The sequence below is a fragment of the Ctenopharyngodon idella genome, chromosome 18 (assembly GCF_019924925.1).
Source record: "Ctenopharyngodon idella isolate HZGC_01 chromosome 18, HZGC01, whole genome shotgun sequence".
NCBI lineage: Eukaryota > Metazoa > Chordata > Actinopteri > Cypriniformes > Xenocyprididae > Ctenopharyngodon > Ctenopharyngodon idella.
The window spans coordinates 20,462,383-20,488,296 of NC_067237.1; the positions used below are offsets into that span (position 1 = coordinate 20,462,383).

General features: G+C 36.2%; 1 protein-coding gene and 1 long non-coding RNA gene across 4 annotated transcripts; one reads left to right on the top strand and one right to left on the bottom strand.

Moving 5' to 3' along the window:
* Nucleotides 1–291: 291 nt before the first annotated feature.
* Nucleotides 292–8,201, bottom strand: LOC127499628 (uncharacterized). The gene is made up of 2 exons (XR_007926148.1): nt 6,231–8,201; nt 292–732 (listed from the first exon to the last, which is right to left on the bottom strand). It is a non-coding gene; the product is annotated as an uncharacterized LOC127499628 (long non-coding RNA).
* nr2f2 (nuclear receptor subfamily 2, group F, member 2) lies at nt 728–15,462 on the top strand. 3 transcript variants are annotated; one of them, XM_051870032.1, is made up of 3 exons: nt 728–5,808; nt 10,630–11,157; nt 13,008–15,462. In XM_051870032.1, exons 1-3 carry the CDS (start codon nt 5,769–5,771, stop codon nt 13,280–13,282), a joined length of 843 nt encoding a protein of 280 aa, XP_051725992.1. In that variant the 5' UTR covers nt 728–5,768; the 3' UTR covers nt 13,283–15,462. The 3 variants fall into 3 exon arrangements, with proteins under 3 accessions (XP_051725992.1, XP_051725990.1, XP_051725991.1); XM_051870030.1 differs by lacking the exon at nt 728–5,808 and adding an exon at nt 8,396–9,597 and having other exon boundaries at nt 10,612–11,157; XM_051870031.1 differs by lacking the exon at nt 728–5,808 and adding an exon at nt 8,402–9,597.
* Nucleotides 15,463–25,914: the final 10,452 nt, after the last annotated feature.

The window sequence follows — 25,914 nt, forward strand, 5'->3', positions numbered from 1 at the left end:
AATTGTTCACAACAGCTAAGAAATGGAAACTTAGTAATTTTTGCAATAAAAATGTCAGTTACAACTCCACATTAAATGAAGATTTAGAGCTGTACTACAACCAATGTTTAGTTATTTTCAAATTCACATTTTCACTAAAGGTTTATATTTAAATTTGGAACACTGTAGACTTCATAAGAAAGGTATGAGGAGGGATGAAGTCAAATCCATCGTAGCTAAAAACATACCCGTAAAACAACTACGAAGATTATTTGTGCTAGATTCTTATTTAATAATAACAAACAACATGCATACGGGACCCATGTTTATTTGCTTGAGCTTTTGGCAGAAAATATTGTACAGTTGATAATTAAACATTTCTATTAATATCATCAAGAAAATATTTTCTTTCATTGCATCATACAGTACTGCTTCTTGTTCAGTTGCGTTATTTACAATACATACATAGTTGATTTCAAGCAGTTCGTTGTCAGCTGACCAGTGACCCCTTTGCCTGTAAAAGAATATAGGTTAGTTGCTCCAGTAGCTCAAAAGCATACATTAAGGCCTACCTTCCCTGCTTTGTCATTGTGGGATCTTTGCGTGAAGTTCCTCCTCCCATCATGCATTTGGTGTTGATGTCACCACTCTGCATTCTTCGGTTCCCAGAGTGGCCGTGTCCTCTGCCCTCGTCACAGTCCTGCAGAGGCCTGAGACAATGCACAGCTAGTCTGCCAGAACGTCGTACTCTACCTATAGTTTCGGACAGTTGATCACATTGTTAATAGCAACAAAATAATTATAACACTGTTTTTCTTGTATTTCAGTGAGCATATATAGGCCAATTGTATTTTTACACCTATATCTCGTTGTTTTTATTTATGGTATGTACAGTGACTTTGTAAAGTGTAACAAAGGAACTATTTCATTTAAATGTAAAAATAAACAATAGAAAAACATGCGTATATTAATATAGTCATGAAGTCTAACTTATTTGAGGCACAGTTTTTTTATTACACAGGGTTTTTGACTTTGATGTGATGTGGAAAATGGAAGTTTGGCATTCAGTCTAAGAAGAGATTATTGAAACAAATTAAGCTTTCGCTGTTTAAATTGACACTGTAATCCATCATTGGAGAATCGAACTCTGTGCTCTATCATGATTCTGCTGGCTTCTTAGATTGGTCCTTAGGGCAAACAGAAATAGACAGGGAGAAGGTAACCTGCACCAATTGAATGAATCAATCACACAGACACACACGCACACACTTACAACTAAAGGTGTTTTGATAAGAATTTAATTGTCAATAATGTGATATATATATATATATATATATATACCATGAGATTACATTTTTTAGGGACTTTTTTTTTTAAATCGCCATTATAGATATCAGAGCCTCCCGTTTAAATCTGTGACCCTTCCAATAATGCCTTAATCTTGATATTTAGTCCTGACTTGTAAAACCAAAAACACTCTGAGAAATACTTATATATATATATATATATATTTCTCGGTAGCTGAATAAAGTGACCATATGCATAGTAAGTACCAAAAATTAAATGTTTGTGTTAATGTCACATTGCCATACCATGCATACGACTCACCCAACAGAATACAAATAACAATAAACACTTCAAAATATTTTTAATAATCATATACTGCCTGTTAAAGATTGGCTGCATTTGGCAAACAATTTGCATAATCCCTTATCACATACTGCGGGTGCAATATATCAGATTAATGACAGAAGAGCAAAACGTAGTTTTGAATTATGTTTTACACCAAAAGTGTATGACACTTTACCTGTATGGTTACATTATGCCTCTTTTATATTGCTGCCATACCTGTGGATCCTCTGACTCTGTAGTATATTTAAGGTAACACTTTATTTTACAGTGTCCTTGTTACGCGTAATTAGTAATTACTAATTACTAAAAATTATTCAAAACTAACCCTAAACCAAACTTAATCCTATCTCTAACCCTATAGTAAGCACATGTAATTAATGTTACTTGGTACTTAAATGTATAATTACACTGTAATAAGCACACCTTAAAATAAAGTGTAACCGTTAATTTTACTACAACACTTTGTGTAACAGGACGAGTATCACTTCAGTCTAGCTGCAGTCTGGTACTATTACTAAACTATAAGAAACAATAAAAGGACATTGAAAGATTTCCCACACCATATTGAAGTCTATGCTATATGGGCGTAGGCTATACTTCCATAAGATCTTTATTTCATGAACCGTGGCAACTATTGGTCCATATTCTTGTCTTAAAGAGTGAAATACATATGGAGAACTTGTTGTCCTGTGAAGAAGCAGTAAGTCCTATGAATTCCCAGGGCAATGGTGTTGTTTTAAGACTGAAGGTAATGCTGAACAAATTACACCATATTTGGGCACAGAGCCAGGCTTCTGTAGAGAATAAAACCATAATCCTATTCAATTTGCCCGTAACCGATATGAGATTTTCTTCAATGAGTTAGAAGAATATGTCAAGGGGAGTTTTTTAGATCTTTTTAGATGACAAACAATAAAAACGGCAGGATTGCGTGAGAAAATACTTCAAAAGTTTTCTGTATTATTTTGGATTAATTTATTGAGAATAATCAGATTTTAAACATGATGAAGTGTCTTTCTCCCTTTTAAGTAGTAAAATTAGCACATGTGCAGGTGGAACTGAGCAGTAAACTATAGTGCCAGTGGGCATAATTTGTATTTGCTTAATTGAAAGTTCAGACCACATCCACATATTAGAAACATATTTACTTTATGAAAACATTCTATGCTGTAAAGTCTTGGTGAGGCTGGTGTATTAAAAGAGCTTTCAAATTATGTTGCCTCTACTTAATTAGTTTACAATAAAATAAAATAAATAAAATGTTTAGTAGCATTATGAATATTTTTGTTGATACCCTCATGTTTAAGGTACTAATAGCCAATTAGAAATATTATTACAAATTTCAAAGCAAGAAATGTAAATGTACACACATTGTATTACAAGCGTAATCAGTCTGAAAATAAATGGATAATGCTTTCTTTACATCTAATAAAATAAAAAAAACCCGGCTAATTTGCAATCGCTATTGCTGTATTTGCCAAACGAAAAGTAATTGCTAATTACTGCGAAATATCAGAAATTGCTTCACCGTCACAACAGATGTGCTATATAGACTGCAACCACACCAGCTGACAGGTCTATTACTTGCTCGTTTGGACACGTTTTAAACCGCAGCGTCTGATCCAGTGGTTTTCAATCCTTCATAAGAGAGACGTACAAAATGTGCAGTGCTGTGGGTTCCCAGGACCACGGATGAAAACCACTGATCTGAACTCAAACACAGGCATGCAAACAAAAATTCTTCAGTATAGCGATGATGATGATGATGATGATGATGATGATGGGCTAATAATAATAAATAATAATAAAAGTAGTTAACTAAATTAGTGTTAGGCGTCTTGGTGTAATATGATAAATCGCGTAGCCTAAATATGTCAGCTCTTCATTAGCATGATGCATCCAATTACCTATAATATAGGATTTGTGAGATGCAATTGCACTTTTTGTTACGTTTTCGGTAATAATTAGATATTTCAGAAGGTAAATTATATTTATGCATTTGTGACTTCTGATCATCCGCCTTAATCAGTCTCCTCATGTTGATTAGCCTGGTTAACCTTTTGCTCCGTACTGGGTCCGCAAGGGTTAATCAGGCCGGGATCTCAGTGACCCGAGGGTCAGATTCCCTCTATCTCATGCTTGAAGGATACGGTGGAGGCAGCGATAAGATTAGGGTGAACTTTCCTCTTTCAAACCATCAAAGCGCAATAGACACCTGCGCCTAAACCTGCGCTCGCAACGCTTTTGAGAATTACCATGTCTTGTCCGTGACTTAATATGAGCAAAATAAATGTAGGCTACTGTGAGTGTTAAATAAAAGCTATAAGTGAAAATTGTAGCCTATATATATGGTATATTTAATGTTCCATATAACATTTTATATTTATTTAATCAAATAGAGTTTAGCTGTTTCTTTTAAGGTTTAATATGTAGGCTAGTCGGCTGACGAGGTTTGCTGCGGTTTGGATAGCCTATGTGGCTTTGCTTATTCAATGTCTATCGATTTAATCGCGTATAACTCCTCTTACAGCAGTCACATCTTACACACTCCTGTCCCAGCGTGCGTACTTTACTTTACAAACAATAATAAAGTGATTTGCCCCTTTCTTCGAGTCCCAGCCATGGAAAATCGTTAAAGATCCTGCTATTTGTGTGTGATCAGTAAATATTTAGTGTAGTGTCTCGTCCTAATCGATGGAGGTCCCGATGGGGGAGCGCTATTGTGTGTGTGGACGCTTGCTGAGCTCTGTGTGTGAGGACTCTTTCTTGTGCAGTGCGTTTTACAATGATAAATGTAGCAGGGCGACTTTGGTTGCACTTTAGTGATCAACATCAGGTTGCTTGAAAACGGCTTTCGTCCGAAGTTCCTTCAGCACATTCAGCACGGCTGTATTTTTATGCGCAAAGTGACTCATTTCTACTCGGTTGCTAGTGGCTTTTGCTTTTATTTGTGCTCCTTCAAAGGTGGAACAAACAACCTAGTGAATAAAACTTTGTTTTTTGGTATTAATGAAAGTTACGTTGATGAAAGTTTAATTAGGCTAGTGTAGGTGTCAAATTGAAGTCCTCCGTATTAAGACTGTAGGCTATAATATAGGTTCACTGTGTCTTTATGGCGTTATACGTTGGAAAGTAAATCATTGAGATATGAAAGCATTCATTCATTCATTCATTCATTCATTCATTCATTCATTGTTCGATTATCCATTCAATGGCTGTATATGACGTTCTGTTTATTAGCTGCTATACTCAGTCCTGAACCTTGACTCTCCATTGTGTATAGCTAGCTGACTTAGCAAAATAGACAATTAAAGCGCCCTGCATACATAACTCTTAAAACCTATCAGACATTGACTGAATTACTTTACTTGAACCATAATTGTCTACTCTGTGGCAATTTGACGTCACTCATGAATGCAGAGTTTATAGACGTCTGACGACTGCAGAGTATATGCTAGTGTTTTCTGAAGTGCTGTTAGCTTTGTTTTTATTCAGACGCCAGGGGTCTGAGTATAAGTATCAAACCCTTATTGATATGATGTTCTTATGTGCATTCTTGTAGACTTATAATCGTCTCTTCGTGAGCTTAATGACATATTAAAACAATATTTTCATAACAGTAAAGGTTTATTGTGTCAATTGTCGAAATTCATTGATCTAATAAAGTCCTCACTTTGGACTTAACCATTGAAAAGACGACAAAGGCATATCACTGTTACTAGTTTGCACATAAACAGACAGGTGTCTCTCCTGACTTCACCCCCTCCCTCTCGCAATCACAGCCCACACAAAGCAGCTGCACTAAGGAGGCTTTTTACCTTCTGTGGAAAAGAAAAAGACGCACAGGAGCATATTCTGTCTTTTTTTCTTTTCTTTTAAAAAAAAAAAAAAAAAAAATCTCTCTTCAAAGTCATCAACACGACTGTCCTATTAGGATATGTACTAAATACTAACATGTGATTCAAGCGCCGCAGAAAAGTTTGATTTTTCTTGTCGGTTTGTCTTTTTTTCCCTCCCTAAAGTTTTAGTAATCATTCAAATAAATAGAGAGCCGGATTTTTGTGTATAAATCCGTCAGTGGAAAAGGAAACGGTGCTTCCACTAGCGTTAATTCGAAAAGAAAGAGAAGACTAAGTTTATTTTTCATATAGGAGAGGATGCATCACGGGGAAGACGAATCAACATCATATGCATTTGGTATGTTTATTGTTGGGAATCAAATCTCACTCAGCATGTATACATATCAACTGGAATATGTTAAGGTGAACCTGGTTGCTTCGTGTGTTGTGAATTCATTCGCAATATTGATTAAAATTATTTTAAAATGGACATTGTATCTACAGCAAACGCATCCTTGAGCGGAACACTTTCTCCATTTATTAGGCTACCTATATAATCATCGCAAGTTTGTAATATTATTTTTACTTTCTTTTTGGTCTTTTTGGTCTTTCTTTTTGTCAATAATTTTGCTGCCATTTAAGAAGTGATGCTGTTGTATTGCATGTATGTCTGTCTATGCGTCTTTACTAGTCGTGTTTTTGCTTTGAAAAAGAAAAAGAATAACAAATACGAGACGTCTGTGACTTCTCAAGATAAAGTGTGAAAATATTAACACTCACCTTGATCTTGGGGTAAAATCCACTTTGCATCGGTACGCTATAATTTACTTCTGCGGTTATTGCTTTCGGCTGTCTTGTTCACATAGAATGGTCGGAGATGAGGCACGGTGCTCACTTTTGATCGTTTCAATAAACTGGCCAAAATTAACCGAAACGCGGCAATACTCCCGTGCGTGAACAACACTGTGGAGAAAATGTGTGGTAGAGACTTTCAAACGCACCTCTGCAACGTCCAAGTCAATTAGAAGGAAATCTCAAAAGCATTAATCAGATTAAAATAGGCGCATGTTACTCTGGTGTATGTGAGAGGCGAGCGACCGATGTAGTTTCCATTTAAGATGGCTCTTCCACCTTAAAGAGCGAATTCAGGCAGAAATAATCCAAACGCTAGGGGGCGCCCATATACTGTTGTACGTCCAGTCTTCAGCATTTTGTCCTCCGAGGCAGCATATGCAGTGATTTAGCACTGTACGTTTTTCAGTGGACCCAACTCCGACAACCCCTGATGATAGAGAAAGTAGACTTCAGCAAGCGAGCTCTAAAAAAAAGTGCTCTGACTTATAACCCGAGGAGCGAAAAGGGAGACACCTCATTTGACCACCCCGAGGCTCCCAGCGAACATCTATGGCAATTAACATAAGACTTCTGGGCTTCTGCTTTCTCAATGAGCACCTTTCATTTTATATTTGCATGATTTTTTGAATGTTTTGTGTGTGTGTTTTATTAACCCAATAATCAATTTGAGGAAGCTGTGGGATGTTTTATAACTTCACTGAGTAAGATATCTGTAGTATGTCAAGGCCCTAAAAGCACATCCTAAAATTCTCTTTTGTTGTATGAGAACACATTGAATGCTGCATCTCTGCATAAATAACAGCCTATTGTATTGAGAGCCGTTTGGCTTGCGATATACATCTAAATCATTCTATTACAATGATTAGTTACGACTAATATTCACTAGGCTACTTTATTGCTAGTATAGTCATGACGAGAACGAAAGCTGCATAGGCTATGTGGCAACTGGTGCTAGTTTCCGTACTGTAAATTGTGTAGATAACTGTATAAATGGCAATAATCATCAACTATCTTTTTTGGATTTGGGAACTATACACGTAAAGTCAGTCGACTTACATATAAGACATAAAAATAATAGCCTAGCCTAAGTATTACGCCAATCTAATATGTCTTTTGGACTATAATTAATGGATTTTAGCCTATATAAAAATAAACCTAATGTAAATATATAAGGTAGGCTATTCATATTCAGATCATATTAAGCAAATTTAATATTCACAGAAATATAGCTTGCATAAATTCTGACTCTTGTTGACTATTAATTCATTTAGTATTTTTTTTTTTCTCTGCTAACAAAGTAGTGTTTCGCATATATAGCCTATCTTTGACATATCTTGATTACAGTGCGAACTTACATCAATAGACTCTCGCGTACATTGCTTGTTCCCTCGTGGACTGTCTCTGTTTTAAATGTATTTGTCAGTCCATTATTGACTTGATAAATGATATGCAGTTTCATGATTTATAACGAGGCGTTAATGCGGATAAATGGATTAATGGATCTGACCAAATCATACACGTTGCGGCCAGTCTATAGAACAAATGTAACAAAAAGGTATGCAATGCAGTAAAAATGTGAAATAACATAACAGAAATATCATTGTCACGGAGATATTTAATATAATTTAGTAGTCAGTTAAGAGGAAATGTAGCCTATTATTATTATTATTTTTTTTTAAACTTATTTTAAACTTAATTAGCATAATATTGATTTTGAAAAGCCGTGGACCTCTGTAGTATGGAAATCGGTTTTAATAGATATGCCAATCGTGTATTTTATTTGAAAGAAATCAAAATAATAAACACATGTATTGCGATCATTTTCCACCGAACTGTGTCCTACTCTCTTTAGGACCAAGCGGCTCCTCGACCCTCATTCCTGGCTTTGGCAAAGAACCAAGTAGCACAAGTGCCGACTAGCCAATAGGGTTCAGGGGGAGGTCCGTGAGCTCTGACCAGTCAAACACAGTCACTTTCCATATATGGCAACTCATCTCCATGGTAACGTGTGCTAAGTTGCAGCAGTCGTGTCAAAGTTCACTATATAGAGAGCTCAGTGAGCTGATCAGAGAGAAAGCATTCTGCCAGCCCAGCGCCTACAAATCGCAGTCACTTCCTAACCTCCCCCTTTTTAACATATTTGATCACTTTGATTCTCTGTTCTCTCTCTTATTATTTTTACGCGCATGAAGGAGGTTCTATAGGTTGTGATCTTTTTGTTATATTATCGGTCCTGCTTGCCGGAGAGTTGACTTCATATTTGACTCGAGCATAGGCTGCAACTGCGCGCGGCTGCTAGCGCTACCTCATCTGAAGAAAAGGAAGAAGCAGCAATATTTTTTTGCCAGTTGTTGGTTTTCTTCAAGACTTTACGCTGGAACTTCTCGCGTGTCGCAAGTATCTTTGAAAGCCGCGTGTTTCTGTGCGTCCGAACATCGCTACACGCGTGAAGTTAACTGTCCTGCTCGGTTCATATCTTCTTCCGCCGTGTTTATTTTCCATTTTTCCTTGATGGGTTTACTGGATGGATGACTGCAAGTGCCCCTGGACTTGGCCTCTAAGAGCAAGGCTGCTATTCGGCTCGTCTTTGCTTCAGTTTTAACCACATGCCAGGTAACGCTATTCCAGTCAAGAAATAGACTACTGTTTGTCGTCGGTACGCAACTTTGAACGGACATTCAGACTCTAACCGACCGTGCCGATCCTGAATTATTTATTTTATCTTCCTAAGTGAGAAAGGCACCGTGCTTCGTTATCATTTGTTTTTGAAACAAAGCATTCCGAAACCAAAAACGGGGAACAAAAAGTTTTTTTTAACGCTGACTGATAGATATGGCAATGGTAGTGTGGAGAGGCTCCCAGGACGATGTGGCCGAGACCCAGGGCACCCTCTCATCGCAAGCCCAAGGAGGACTATCCCTTCCAACCCCTCAACCAGGCCAGCTGGGTCTGACGGCCTCTCAGGTTGCCCCTCCGACCCCTCAGACACCCGTTCAAGGACCCCCGAACAACAACACACAGTCCACCCCGACGAACCAGACGACGCAGAGTCAGTCGGAAAAGCAGCAGCCACAGCATATAGAGTGCGTGGTTTGCGGGGACAAATCCAGCGGCAAACACTATGGCCAGTTCACTTGCGAGGGCTGTAAAAGCTTTTTCAAACGGAGCGTACGAAGGAACCTCACTTACACATGCCGTGCCAACAGGAATTGTCCCATTGACCAGCACCATCGCAATCAGTGTCAGTACTGCCGCCTCAAAAAATGCCTCAAAGTTGGCATGAGACGGGAAGGTATTGGGATTTTTGTTGTTTTACTGCTGTCTTTGTCTTTTGTATTTAGCCTGATTAAATCATGCATGCTACGTCCCCCCTGTGTTTTGTCCCCGACTCTTCTCTCTCAGTCTGCCCGACCACAGCACGCGAAGGAACCGCCTATAGCGCTCGAGACCGAGCGTTATCACGGCGCCCTTAATGCTCGAATAACGAACAGCCTCTCCAAGCGACTATTTCGCATTTTACATGTTCGCAACGTTAAATTGATTATCACTTTTATTCGCCGACGAAAATATGGGCATTTGTGTTGATTTTTAATAATATCACTGCAGAAATGCCGTGCAGTTATGGCGAGGGAGTATGGAGAGGCAGCGTCAATATCACACACACACGCACTCACACACACACACACACACACACACACACACTAGGCTAGGGTCTCCAGATAGACCGCAATCTACAACGCTCTTTTTCAGGAGAAAAGTAAATAATAATCACTATTGCGCTTTTATAGTATTTATTCGAATAAATGTTCCGCCAGACACCCAGTTCGCTCGCAGATTCTCACTAGACAGCATAACTGACTCTGTCGCTAGCTAAATAGGTTAAGGGTTAGCATTCATGTCTTTCTTTGTGCATGTATTCACTGGGCTCATGTTGTGAAACGTAAACACAAATTAACTGACAAGTACACTAAAATGAAACATTTGCAAATATCTATTTTTCTGCTAACTAAAACATAGGGTTTGACTATAATTATTTTGTGTGTAGTGGGCGGTGCAGAACATTAGTGTTGTGAGCATATCAAGAACCTAGTTTAAATTGTTTCACTTAACTGTAAAATCATGAAGGCCACTTTGATAGTTTAAAAGTTCTGCACGTGTCAAGTGACTTAGTAGTCTAATTGATTACATTAATGCTAGTGGTGTAGTTGCCTAAACAAAATATGTGGTAAAAACACACCACAAGTGAAGTAAAAACAAGGTCAAGCTATGTTTTGTTGTTGTAGAATTCAAGCATCAATATCTACAGTTTCTCTTTTTACTGCAGCCGTGCAAAGGGGACGGATGCCACCCACACAGCCACATCATGGTCAGTTCGCCTTGACAAATGGGGACCCACTGCACTGCCATTCCTACTTATCCGGATATATCTCTCTACTACTACGAGCGGAGCCCTACCCAACTTCTCGGTATGGCAGTCAATGCATGCAGCCCAACAACATCATGGGCATCGAGAACATTTGTGAACTGGCAGCCAGGATGCTGTTTAGTGCGGTAGAGTGGGCCAGGAATATTCCCTTCTTCCCAGACCTCCAAATTACCGACCAGGTTGCCCTTTTGAGGTTGACCTGGAGTGAGTTGTTTGTGCTCAACGCTGCTCAATGCTCCATGCCGCTCCATGTGGCTCCACTTCTGGCGGCGGCTGGGCTCCATGCCTCCCCCATGTCTGCGGACAGAGTGGTCGCCTTTATGGACCACATTAGGATCTTCCAAGAACAAGTAGAAAAGCTCAAAGCTTTGCACGTTGACTCTGCTGAATACAGTTGTTTAAAGGCCATCGTTTTATTCACTTCAGGTAAGTTTTCATTTTCAAAACATCTGTTTTTAATCATCTATTTTTATATTTGGTTGTGTTTGTACAGTAAAGAAACGTGGAGTATTTTAATAAAAATTAGAAAGTATATACGTGCCAGATTCAGGCTATTTATCTGTAAGCATTAAATATTAAAATGTACACGTCATAATAGACACGTAAGTGTGAATATTTTACAGAATTTTCTGATTAAAAAAATCAGTTAACAAGTAAAATTAAGAAAAGTATTTCTTCTGACTAAAATGTTTTAAAAGCATCGACGTATCGTCGATAGAATACAGCAGTTCTGTTTATTTTAGCCCTTAAGTTCCGTTAAGAATTAAATGGTGCCAGAATTAATGTTTTGTGACAGCCAGCAATGCATAAAAACATATATTTGTAGGCGTAAAAAATAATAGAAGATATACGTTTAACTATAGCGCCTATTACGTAGTTTTGATTTTAAAAAAACAAAACAAATGTAAATACAAATAATGTTAGAAAATGAGCACTACCGACCTACAAAGTATAAAATGCAGCTTTAGTCATAACTCACAATACATCAACATAATATTATATTGAAGGGCAATCAATTATTTGTATTTATTTGCAATGACAGATATTAAGGATGTCATGCTCGAAGGGAGGGGGTGAGGCTGTAGGAAAGGGAAGAAAGGCCTAATGCTCCGTTTACACACATCACAGCCCAGCTTTACACCGGAGCCGATAGTTTAAATTGATAGATATATTCACGTTGCGATAAACACCAATGGCTAGTTTTGTTTAATTGTCTTTTATTGTGGAGGAGCGACGAGACATTTCTGTGCGTTGTTAAAAGCTCACAGTTCTTCCTTGTTTTGTTAGGATGATCTAGGGATACAAGACACATGCTGGACTCGTTCCAGAACTGGGTCATGACCCCAACTTCCTTTCTTTATTTGTGTATCACAGAGCTAAAGCGAAAAAGTTTTACAGATTTAAAACTTAATGGCGAATATATTCTCTCGGAAATTTATGACTGGAACCAGTTGCACAATAAATAGCTATTAGCACAGAATGCAAACGCTGTTTTGATTTCTTTACTACAGATAATGTTCCCTACAACAATAAAATAGAAATGAATCAAAACCTAAAATAATAATAATAATAATAAAAATATATCAACTGAACTGTTGCTAACATGCTATTTTTAAAAGTCTATGTCATGTAGGGCAGCATTTTGCAATCGCTTTATTGATTTACAGTCTTACACCACTTCTTGTGGATAGCTTGCTCTTCGAGTTTGTTGTTCTTTAAAAAATAACTTTCAGCATTGTCTAAAAGTTTAGGACTAAAGATTGCGCTGTGTCTATAAATGTTCTAAAATAAGACAGATACAATACTATAATACGCTTGCACTTAGGCTTTTAATTTCTTAACATGATTTTTTTTAACATTGCCCTTTTGTGTTCCTTTTTGCCATAATATTATGACCCACATGCTGCTAAATTGTCCTTTTTATGGGGATTACATATGCATCAAGATTCAAAAGGGGTTTAAAACAATTTGTTACTCGTACAATGGAATGCTCACTCAATTAGCTCTATTTAAAAAAAAAAAAAAAAAAAAAAAAATCCGAACAGCAGAGCTCCAGAGTATTTTTTGCATCTCTAGTAAAAGCTAGCTCGTATGGCGCATATGATCTTCAGAAAGCTAATGTTTTGTGCATTGCATGCTGTACAATACACTGACGTAATAGCAAACTTATATGAAATAGTATGTGTTATTGTTGTGAAACTTGCCGTTTCGTAAATGAATTGTCCAGGTGTGCTGTTAATGTAATAAACATTTGATTATCTCTCCGTTCCTTATAGATGCTTGTGGCCTGTCAGATGTGGCCCATGTGGAAAGTTTGCAAGAGAAGTCCCAGTGCGCTCTGGAGGAGTACGTTCGGAGCCAGTATCCCAACCAGCCAACTCGATTTGGGAAGTTATTACTGCGCTTGCCCTCTCTCCGTACAGTCTCGTCTTCGGTCATAGAGCAATTATTTTTCGTCCGATTGGTAGGTAAAACCCCAATTGAAACCCTCATCAGGGATATGTTGCTGTCGGGGAGCAGTTTTAACTGGCCTTACATGTCGATTCAGTAGGCAGAAGGAATGATCAAAGGGGCTGTGACTACAATAGTTAGCGCTTCTTTTGTAGAAGGAAACGGCTGTTACACGAGTTTACTTTCACGAAGAAAGACTTTCATACAATGACTGTGAATTTTAAAATTGAGACATTCAGTGAAGCCTCGAAATCCAGAGATTGCTCCCTGTGTCATTCTGAACAGTTTGTTCTAATGTTTTTTTTGTTTGTTTGTTTGTTGTTTTTGTAAAAAATAAAATAAAATAAATACAAAAATGAAGAAATACATAACCCACTAAAATTAATACAGAAGAAAAAAGAAAATAATTCAAGGATTTTCACAATCCTTTCTGGACAGCAAAACTATAAAGTGCATTTAAGCGACAATTTGGAAAGATTAAGGAAGAAGAAAAAAAGTTCTTTTTCTAAATTGCTATATTGTCCTGTGTCCATGTATCTATAGCTGTTTTTGTAATTTTTTTGTTTCTCCTTTCTGGTTCCAAACCGGCCTACGTGATTCTGTAGTATGTTATTTTGTTTTTTTGGTTTTTTTGTTTTTCTAATAACCATGACTTCTTCTAAAACAGTTCAGAATGTAAAGATGTTCTTCGAGAATTCGAGAATTAAAACTAAATCCACAGCAATATAGGCTATGCTTACTAATGCTGCAAGCGCACTTACTCTATTGATGTCCCTTAATGAGCAAGAGTAGGGATTATTTTCATAACCAACTCAAACTTATATCCACAAAATGCCAGAGCACTAGTAATGCACCATTTCATACCACTCTTCTGCCTGATATAGACACCCCCCAAATCATTATCTCTCGAAATGGATGCAGGAGCAAAACTATCATTTAGTTATATGCGCCACAAAAGTGTTTGCAAAACGATTTTTGAGAGTTATGACCTGTCTCCATTTTTTTTTAAATATTTGGATTCGGGCATGGCTGTAATGCAAATAGTAGAACAAAGTGTTTGATTTTACAGTTAAAGGAGACCCCCACTTAATATTGTCAAATGTATTAAGTTGCGCACATCACGTGTTTTGCCAGAGTAAACTGTATTTTGAACGTGGGGGAAATGATGGGTCATCATTCTTTTAATGATAAAGCAGCAGTATTAATAAGACGTCCCTATAAATGTCCCTCAACACTTAAAGCATTAAAGTGCCTGTACAGCGCAAATGTGTTATTAACGGTTACTGAAGTCTATACACCATGGGGGAACACGCTTAGAATTTACAAAATAAGTCTTATAATTGTTCATTTCACTTGAGGGAAAAAAACACAAGTAGAGGCAGTATTCTTGTAAATATAGGTCAATTCATTTCAAGGACTTTTTCTTTATACAACGTATATGTGATTAAGAATAAAACTGTGGTTGCCAATTTTTTCGGTAATACAAATGTCTTCAAATGAGTGACAGACTTAGCTAGTAGCACTGAAAGTTCTGGTTGTAATGTACATACATATAAAGACAAATGTTTTTTTTTTTTTTCTTCCTTTCTTTTTCATGTATTTAGACTGTGAATGCATGGCCACAGGTCGCTAACCTATTTTACCTTTGATATATATATATATAAATGTAAATGTTTTTGACTGTATAGATATAATCTGTGCATTCAGTACACTAGCCCTTGTATTTAAAAAGACAAAAAAATGGAAAAAAAAAACGTTCGACGATAGGTTGACACTTAACAGGGTGAGCTGGTTTGGAAAGGGGTGGCTATTTTGACTTGGTGTTCTGCTCCTTTTCGGTCTGTAACAGATGCCTTGTGTGTGTATGTGTGAAAGCTTGCAATTTCGTCCTTGTTTTGAGGCTTTTCTTCAACACACAAGACACCATGTTGTGATTGGATAAAAAGGGATCATATTGTGTAGTTGATTGAACAGTTATTTGGGCTGTTCTCTGCCACATATGGACCAGTGAATGATACATGATTGTAATTATGAACAGTTTAAACTGACCCACGTTTTTATATAAATATATAAAATATATTACTGCAGGGTATTGATAACGTATAGATACTTTTTTATTATTATTGATTATTATTAATTGCAAGTGATATACGTGAGTGTGTGTGGAAGTTTATAGTTGAAAACAATTCTTGTTTGTTTGTGTTAGCTTATTGTAAACAAGCATTCTGCTGTAAATTTGTTCTTGGTATTAAATTATAATTTATGAATTTGAAATCAAAAGGCTTTCATTGTTGTGTTATTCATGATTAGCGAACAAATATGTCTGTTCAATCGGACAGTGAATTTATGCTCTGTCTCAAACTGCTGAAGGTTGGGTTTACGGATGTGTGTTTCAGAGAGAGAGAGAGAGAGAGAGTGTGTGTCTGAGTGAGTGTGTGTGTGAGAGAGAGAGTGGGTTGGGGGTGCGAGGGTTTGGCATGGGAAATTGTCCAGGTTACATCTACATTTGGCTATGTAAATACACGTGCAAAGTGCTGCAGCTTCAAGTGTGAAAGTACGCTTTGATTTGCCCTCTAACACTTTACTTTTTACACATTCACCCATCTATGATTAAAAAAAAATAAAATAAGGAAATTTCAAGTATCATGTCATCCCTACTTACCAGGTATAGATGGTGTGTATATGCGCAGATGTTCTTGCTCATTGCCTTGTTGGGTATCACTTTCAATTTAAATACATAAAATCTCCTCAGAGCAGGTACTGACACGTCGGAACTGAAGTCGCGATGAAATGCAACATTGGACGTTCAATACATGTCAAATGAAATGCCATCTTGTTGTAAACGTGACAAATGACAAAATGCAGACCACTGTTTGTTCTACCTCGAAAGCAGTATTTTATGTGTCACATTTAGGGCTATCTGTTAGAGGACACCAAGCGTGTGAAGCTATCCTGTAAACTGCGCCTTCAACTTGGTGTCCTATTAGTTGAGTCAATATGGCGTCTTGCAATCCAACGCAAGCTATACGGCTCCCCGGAGCAAAGCGGTGTCTTGTAATTGAAACCACATTGCTGCGAGAAAAGGCCCCCTCAATCGACACCGAGGGCCCAAAAAAAAAAAAAAAAAAAAAAAAAAAAGCTTCAGACAGCAACCGTGTTAAAGTTTTTGTCAGGAGTCCAAGACTCCTAAAATTCAGAGATAGGCTTAATATTTTCATAGCCAATGTAATTAAAACGTATTTTTCTTTTTACGTATGGTTATAGCCCGATTTAACAAGACCATCGCTAACTCGTTAGTTTCTCCCAGATCTCGTTTTGCAAATTCTACTTGGGTATAGCTTTGAGAAAATAAAAGGTAACATCCTGACCCCAAATACACCTTTGTTATACATTATTGTTTTGATATTGGATCATTCTAACTGAGGATAGGCTAAAGTAACTTATACGGCTGAGGAACAATGTGACGCACAATAATGGTAGGCTAATCAGACCACTACCACCATTGCTTTTTTCAACTGCGTAAAAATAACATAATCAACAATGATAATAATAACAACCTTTATATTATGTATATTCCATGTAAATACTATTTATTTATTTATTTATTTATTTAACTAATTTTTTAGAAAAAAAATCAGGGTTCTATCTGAAACTGATCGGGAAGGCAAGAGCTATAGCGTAATCCTGGTAAGTTTGTTTGTTTCGGGGCTATTGGTAAAGGCCTGTTTAGATGACCGGAAATGATTGATGGATGTTTGTTATTGTTTTAAACGTGGCCCAGGATGTGTGTTTGATGAGAGCGCTAATGCATGTAGCAGAGGAAGGCTTGTAATTATGACACAGTGATGAGACCTATTAACTACTCGAGATACTATTAGTAGTTGGCATTACGTGCTTTAAAAAACTAATTCCAGTAAGTCTGTGCAACAAATTCCACCGTGCACAAACTTCATAGATCTTATGTTGTATATTTTGTCAAAGAGGAATTGACAGTTTCTTCGCTTTAAATGCTCGTTTTGCTTTGATAGGCTTACCAGAGCAGGTTAGTAGTAATTTGGATCATGGCTTCACAGGCTTGATTTTAGTTGACAGAGCGTGTGTTGAGGCTGAACTCTATAATTTGCACTTCTGTTCTTTTATTAGCGTCGGACAACGAACTAATGAGGTCTCCCTCAGTACAATGTCACTTTTATTTATTTCTTCGTGGAAAAAGTACTATGGGATATGGCTGGCCAACCGAGCCAACAACAAATGATTCCTAACCGCTTCTCCGTTGATTCTATATAATATTCTATATGTCTATAGCAGACATCTTAAACTAAAAGAGTAAAACACGTCGACATTCTTGCAGGTGCCAGGGCAAAAGTGCCTTTATTGTTTTATAAAGGCATTATTGTTTGGTGATGTAGACGCGGCAAAACTGCCTGAGGAATCGTTAGGCCTACTGTTTAAATGTAAGGTGTTTGCGGTCTCGAAGGATTGAAATCGTCGGTTACCGTCACCCAACATCCACTACATTGCTGATGTTGCTAAAATAATGAAGTATAGTCTGGTTTTAAAAGCTAGCACATAATTATCTGACTTAACAGTGGTACGGTAGCTAATAACACTGTTTGTCTCGGAGGTTTTCAACTTAATTTCAAAATGACCTCTCAGACCTTGCCTAAGCCTTACTATGACATCAAGCTAAGTGTATGTGGTTTTGACGAATCGGTCATATATCTCTTAGACTCCTTAGCAAAAGTCATCATAGCTTTGAGATAGGCTATCATATGCTCGCTTGTGTTGTTCTTATGATGAGCTCGACGAGGGAAGAGCCAGCAATTGGTTTCCATAGCGACCTCCAAAGAGCAGCGATAATAAGCAAAGCATAGACCCCCCACTCCCTTAGAAAAAAAAGACAATTTAACGTCTGTGTTGTTCTTTCACCTCACTCGAGTATCAACATATTTCTGTTTCATTATATTTATTGCCCCTCGTAAGATTTGCTGAATATAGAAGGGACCTGTCCATAATTTTATCCCTCATATTTATATCAATTTATATGAGGAAAAACTCGTCACGACCTTAGTGTTTTGGCTTTTCAAATAATGAGGTACTTTGGAGAACTTTTGTTTGACGTCATCTATATTTTTTTGGCGGCAAATTGCGTGGAATGTTCTGTAACGGGGCAATTTAACAACAATCTAATGTGGCCTTGTCTAGCACAGAAGCGATTTTATTTCCTTTTAACAACTGTTTTAAGTAAACGCTTGTGTATTCTTCATATTAATAACCATTGTTTATTTTAACAAAACCGCAATATGAGTAACTGGGTCAGGATGATTTGTATTTTAATTTTCTCAAAGCTAAAATGGAGCAATAAAAATATTCGTATTGGTTACTTAAAACTTAACAGGCTTCATTGTGATATATATGCATTTTTTAAATTATTTTATTTATTTATTTTTTTTGCCTGTCAGTCTGTCTGTGTTATTTTGAATAAAGTGCTTTAAAATAGACTTGCTGCTCTCGGCTCGGTGGGTTCCTCTCTCTAAATGTTAGAAAATTGTGCCATCTACCCGCTATTCACAGAACTGTCACTTCCAGGACCTCCCGAGACCTTGAGCCAACTTTAACACAAAGGGAGAGACTGAGGGGGTTGGTGAGATGCTTCGAAGTGTAGTCTGTTCTCTGGCTTAAAACAGGCATTAAATGAATAACATTACAGATTTTATGTTTGATATAGCCTATTATTTTAGTATAACTTGCAGCGTACCAAAGTTAGGGGAGGGATTGCATCACTACCCTACATAGACTATACAAACAATTTAACATCCCATCCACAATATGTTATTTGAAAACATTTTTTTTATATATATATTTTTTTATTTCCCCCTAAAGTTTCTCTGTTGTTCCATTTATACATTAAGTCATATCCTTGAGGGTGAAGAATGACTATTTTTATCATTATCAAGTTAGATCACAACATAACCTTATGAACTAACGCAGAAGACATTGAAAGTATAAAACAATAAACACAATAACGCTGATACATATAATAACGCTCGTTGGTGTCACTCATGACGTTTATACTATTTCCGTTTTATCAGACATACTTATTTTTCTTTAATTAAACATCACAAAGTCTATGGTAGCCTAAAGTGTTTTTTTTTCTTCTCTTCTATCGGTTTGTCGGGAGCAGAGTAGCAGGTCACATAATGATCTTTAGCACAGTTTCAAATGGACGGGTTAATTCTTGTTTAATTCATTAGCATTCCCAGTGCACGGGTTCCTCTCAGACATCTGTCTAGTATACCACACGTGTTTACAATGACTTTCATTCACTGTTTCTTGAGGAAAAACACGGATCCTGCGCGTTCTACGTTTGGTTACTCTCTTGCGCTAAACATTCAGCTATAGATATTTAGATGAACGGTGTGTATTAACCTCGAAATATTTGTTCCCCTCGTAAGTGAAATACGCCTACCGTCGAAAGGGACAACAAAGGTTAACATTAAAGTTTAGAAAAACTAAAGTAAAAAAAAAAGTAAAGTAATAACTGCACCAATGCACATAGTGCTAAGGGACATATTTTACTGTAGGCTATTGTTTGAGTTTTCCCGCCCTATATATGTTTAAATTGTAGTCTACCGTTTTTGTGTTGACAAGGTAGATTCATTTGTTAATACTCTTCATGGCCTAGACAATTTGACTATCATCTTGAAACGAATGCCATGGCTCCTTTCATTTTGAGTCCAGTCGCAAGATTTAGGCTATCCTTTGTTTAAAGCGCCCATATGTAGCAACGCTCTAAATCGATAACATCCTATTATTTTTTTCCGACTGAGAAATGCCTGAATTTAAAGACTTTGACATTACGGTAAAAGGAAAACGCGATTAACGTCAACAAAATTTGATACCTGTGTAAAGCGGCCTTCTACTAACTGCACACGCAGTGTCTGCCGCTAGAGTTAAACGTTGGTGAACTCAGTCAGTGTGTCTCAGTCAGTGAACTCGCGAGGAACCAATAGGAGAAGAGAGAGAGAGAGAGATCTAAAGCGCAAAACTGAGGATACTCATAGTACTATCTAAACTAATATACACAACTTGGATTTGAACTCGGCTTGAACTAAGTAGGACTAGTGAATAATTGATAATAATCATTTAATTACGTTTTACAGTTTGTCAAAGGTGTTGTCTTGGACGGTATAATTGATAAAGCCATTTATATTTGTAACCACAAATAGTTTATGTGAAATCTCATTTGCTGATGAATGCACGTTTTTGTGGGGAGCGTTCGAAAATTGCAGTCTGATTTGTTAAATGTTTGATTAAGATGTAGGGTCAGTTTAGAATACTGTCTTAACATTTGTCATTGTCCACTGGCTATAGTAGCTAATGAAAGACAACAACAACAATAATAATAATAATAATTATTATTATTATTGGTGGTGGTGAGTTATTGATGTTATGAGAACATTTTCATTATTGATACTATATTTCAGAGTGTATGTTACTTTTTTTTGTAATATTTAGATGTTAATGGTCTCAGTATTATTAACCCTCTGAACACACGAATAACAAGTGTAAATTCATGTTGCCTATATAACATATTAAGATCTTTGTGTCTATTGAACAGACACCAATTTACAAAAAGAATTCTCTCCTATAGTTTTCGACAACAAATGTGCTCTTTAAAAAAAAAAGATGAAAAGCGTTTGATCAGACAAAGCGTGAAATCATCGTAGAATAAAATGTTGCCTACTAGTCTGAAATGACGTTATGATTTTATTTATAATTGCATTATTTTTTTTTCCATATAAACACGAGTAACACATAAACGGGATCATACACACAACACCTCTCACATACACGTGCACTATTAGATAAGTGCAAGGTAACTCAACCGTTAAATTATAATTGCAATTTAATAATATAATAATAAAATAAAACATGTTCCAACGCAATGCAAATATCAAATCCCCTCAACCAGCAGTGTAAAAAACACTGAGCGACGAAGGCCTTGGATATCTTTGTCCTCGACTCCTGGCTGTTATTCTTTCTTCTCGATCTCTCCGTCAAGAATCATACCACTCTTTGGGAACTACTTAGTACAGTTTAAAAATCAAATGCACTCTACAGTGAGCCCGACAAGTTGGTTATTATCACAACCTCATTTCAAACACAAATGTACAAACAGGTGTTTATATATATCACTAAAACAATACAGCAATACAGCACGCGCACGCATACGAATTTCCCCTGTACTATTTTCGAATTTTGTGAGGCAGCATCAGTTTGAGATGTACACCTAAACATGTGAACAGTGAGTGCACAGTGATAGCCTACTTAGAAAGACACAGACTCCGACACCCGCGCCATCGCTTTCATGATAGCGGGCGATGTCAGTTCTGGAGACACATGCTCCCTGTTTCTTTTTTCAAGATCATTAGCGGCCCCCTCCAGCTACAATCCTTGCATGGATTGAACAATAAGACACGGGTGCATTAAATTCTCAAGCACTGCTGCCAGTCATGCTGAGAGAGGCAAGCATGTTGTCGACTTCAGTATGGGGATGCTTAAAGAATGAAAATACAGTTATATAGTCTAAGGGCAAAATCGAAGGGAAAATAAAAATGTATTTAAGGAATAGCCTAATAAACACTAGCTTTTATTAATTTAGAGTGCAAAGTCTGAAAATCTGAAAAGAGACGTTGGAACTGCGTTTCGTTTTGCAATGCACATCAAAAACTCAAGCAACAGACAGAGATCTCCCGGTTAATCAGAAATGTTTTTCACTGAGGGTGCTGTTTTACATTTAAAAGCAAGATGGCGCTATTTTGTTCATCTGTCAAACGAGAGGTTCCTTTACTACCCACTGGCTTTATCACACATGTCGAAGTTATCAGACGTTGTCTTTTTCATTGGTTCATGTTGACATATTACACAAATTATTAAAACTTTATATCAAGTAAAATATCATGAATTATTTTTTTTATTTTTCTTGTCCTTTTTGTGAGGCATGCGTTTAATTTTGAGCTTGAAAACTAAAATGATCGTGTACCATGAATAATAAAAAAATCTGTAAATTTGTTACAGATATTCTGTAATTTGTTATCTGTAATTGATTATTAAGATATAAAAATGTACTTAAGAATGAAATACTGTAAACCTGTACTATATATGCTTCGTAAAAGACCATTTATAAGCTTAAAGACTTTTTTTGCCTTCCTTTCCAATTCATGTACTTTTATATTCATTTATTAATTTACTGCAAATGCGATTTATATTTTTCTTTTGTTACTGACGTTATGTTGTTTAAGCTTCTGCAGTTTCACATGTGTTTGCAAATTCAGATAACTTGATGTTTATTGTTGCATGTTTACTTTTCAAAAATACAATGATTTGTGGGATTGAGGAGAAGGAATACCTGCTGTTTATTATAGTGATATAATAAACAGAATCATAAGTGACAATTGGATGACTCAGATTTTATTGGGAATGTGGTAAAAGCATTTTTTTTTTTTTCTGGTAGAAACAGTTCTCACACTGCAGATAATAATAATAAAAAAAGACTGACGATGACGAATAAAGAACTGTAACGCTTTGATACACACATTTAAAGCTTCATAAATGTACGGTCGATTAAATACCCTATTATAACAAATGTATTATTATTATTAGTAGTAGTATAGTAGTAGTATATCTGGTAATACTTTGTTATAAGTTAAGATTTTAATACACTAATTTTTCTTTTGCCTATGTTTTCACTTGTCTACAGCATACATAAATTCAGTAATGTACGTTTAAATGTTAATTTAAAAAATAGTAAATTAAATTATAAGTGAATTATCAGTATATATTTCCTGATCCTAATTATGGCACATATCGTCAGGCGTCCATACGATCTGTTTGAGGTACAAATATAGACAATTTACAAGAAAGCAGATTTCTAAATATGATTGACCTCCACGATCGACCCACTGAACTCGTTTTCTCTCTTAGCTGCCTTCCATTGTCCACTCCATGTCCACTGACAACTTCAAGTCTCATAGAATTTGATTTCAAAAACGAATGCATTTTTATTAGCGTTTTTTTTTTTTTTAAGCAAATGATAAATATTTTATTTGTCATTGTCGACCACAGTCCTAAATCGGTTTCTGGAATTTAAAAATTATTATTATTATTACTGTTACTACTACATTAGTGTAACTGAGCCATTTCTACAATCTGTCCTTCTTTTTTCGTGCTGTATGTACAAAATTACACCGGATGTTACTTCAGAAATAATTCTTTCAGAAAGTAATATGTAATATCTTGTTATAATAATAATAATAATAATAATAATAATAAAATAATAATAATAATAATAATTATTATTATTATTATTATTATTATACACCCAGTAGCCTATATCAGACAAGCTGTATCATGCTGCCATTACACACAATAACACAATAGCAGACACATTAGTTGAGCTATAGAGGATCTGGGTCCGGCTTTTACGGTCTGTCTCGCGAATTTTAGACCGAATGTGTCTTCAATCACGTTCTCTTATGTCTTGGCCAGTTCTCTGAACTTTATCACTAAATGTAAACAAGTTGTCAGTTTGGAAATAATCTTCTTTACTTTTTTATTACAATGAAAATTCAATCTCCCAAGCTTAGATTAGGCAGATGAGATTTTTTTTTCATTCCTTGTCACTCGTTGGGCCAGACTTCGGAGGACAATAATGTGGCAATTGTGGATGCTATGTGACCCATAAAATTTGAGGGTGGCTATTCTGGCTTTGGTATATAATTATGCAAAACACTTTGTATAAAGACTTGCCATCCGATCTAATGATAGGGACTACAGTCTCATTTCAAAAGAGGGAGGGTCCCACAACATATTCACACTTAAAAACAGGGAGGAAAACCTGCATTCTGATAATTCAAGGTATACTACAAACTAACAGTAATAATCAAGCCATTGTGTACTTCGTTTATATGAATGTATAAATAAAACTGTTTCAGTAATGGCAACAATAGAAGAAACAAACAAAAAAATATATGTAGCAAAAGCACTAAATATTTATCACACCAAAAATGTAAGAGAAAAATGTTATAGGCTGGCTAAAATTGCTGTCTGTTGCAAACGTATTATGTCTTAATACTATTTTGCTGTTAAATTAAAAACTAGTATATATGCCACTACATAGTAGCAAAATATACAAAATATATATTTTTTATTTTATGTATAAGATACTTATAATATACTTGATGGACCTCAAGTTCTCCTTTCAGCACTTCCGAGACAACATCAACGAAACCGCAATCCTAACATGACCTTTAGTTGCGCTGTAGGTTATCCTGAAATGATGAAGCTCCTGTCTCCCAAACCAGCTAGAAATACGTGCATCTGAACTGCATCGTTATGGGAGCTGTCAGATCCAAAGGTGCTGAACTAAGGCCTAAAGTTTCATTAGCATTTCCAGGGATGTTCCTCCCCTACTCGGAAATATTTCCCTGGTTGCTGAAAGTAGATACGTCAAAGGCTAACTGTCAAAAAAATAAATAATTATGATTTTTTGGGGGGGAATAAAAAAATGAAAAGATAAAAGCTCTAAAAGTTCATGACATGCAATGTGGATTATTATAAGGGCCTCTGCATTCTCATCCTCACTATAGTGACTCCATATAGGGAAAACATAGGGAAACATTTGTTGCATTTGTGGATCATGAGGTCTGAGCATTGTAAAATGGCTACTTTTGATTTTATTCTTATGCAACATGCAATATGTTAGGATACTAGAGCAGATTTGAAGTTGCCATTGGAGAAAAAAAAAGACGAGGAAGAAATACTTTATGCTCATACTTTATTTATTTATTTTACAGTAGTACACTTTTAATGTACTTACAGTGTACTTACCAAGAAAGTACTGAATAATATAAGGTAACAACATTGTTATTACCAATTGTTAACTACTAGTTATTACCCAGTTATTATAATTACTACAATATGTATATAGTATGTACATGCGAAATAGCACTGTAAAATAAAGTGCTACCATTTATTTATTTATTTAAATTAAATGGAAATCACATTTTTGTGAGATTGTAATATTTTAAGTATACATTTATTGCAATTATTTTGCTATGTTCATCAAAGTATGCCTTACAGTTTTAGATTATTCTGTTTTGGAATTCAGACCTATATCGTGTCATGCACAGACTGGGAAGTATCGTTTTAAGGCTAATTTTCCCCAATTTTTATTATTATTTTATTTTTTTTATTATTATTATTATTATTCTGGGAAATATGGTTTGGCAATAATCAAAACACTTCAGCACTTTGTTTTCTGTCCTTTTTGAAGAGAAACCTCATTTTAAATTGCGCTTAATTGACAAACGATACTTAGACCATGATTTTGGGGTGAAAAACTTTTTTTGAAAGTTACGTGGTACTATTTAAAGCTTTGTGAAACCCTGACCTAGTAAACAGTTCAGAATTGGTCATGAAAACAAAGAGGAAAGCAAGAAGTAATTATCATTAGTTTTATTATAAATTATTATTATTTGTGCTCTATATAGGGCATTTTATGTGTATGCCCATTTAAACGCTTGTGCTGACCAACAGAGGTGTGAATCTGAGAGCTTTTCTACCAAATGAAGTGGCGGCAGAGAGAGAAATAAAGAGATGTGCAGCTGTCAGGGGTCAGGCGAGCTGAGATTGCTTCCAGAGATCCTTTGAAAAAATCACACGTTTGAA

Bases quoted from the DNA above. Each gene is read 5' to 3' on its own strand.
- nr2f2 (XM_051870030.1), top strand. From the start codon at position 9,138: ATGGCAATGGTAGTGTGGAGAGGCTCCCAGGACGATGTGGCCGAGACC. The intron at 9,598-10,611 runs GTATTGGGATTT...CAATATCTACAG, and splicing joins AGTTGGCATGAGACGGGAAG to TTTCTCTTTTTACTGCAGCC. The intron at 11,158-13,007 runs GTAAGTTTTCAT...CGTTCCTTATAG, and splicing joins CATCGTTTTATTCACTTCAG to ATGCTTGTGGCCTGTCAGAT.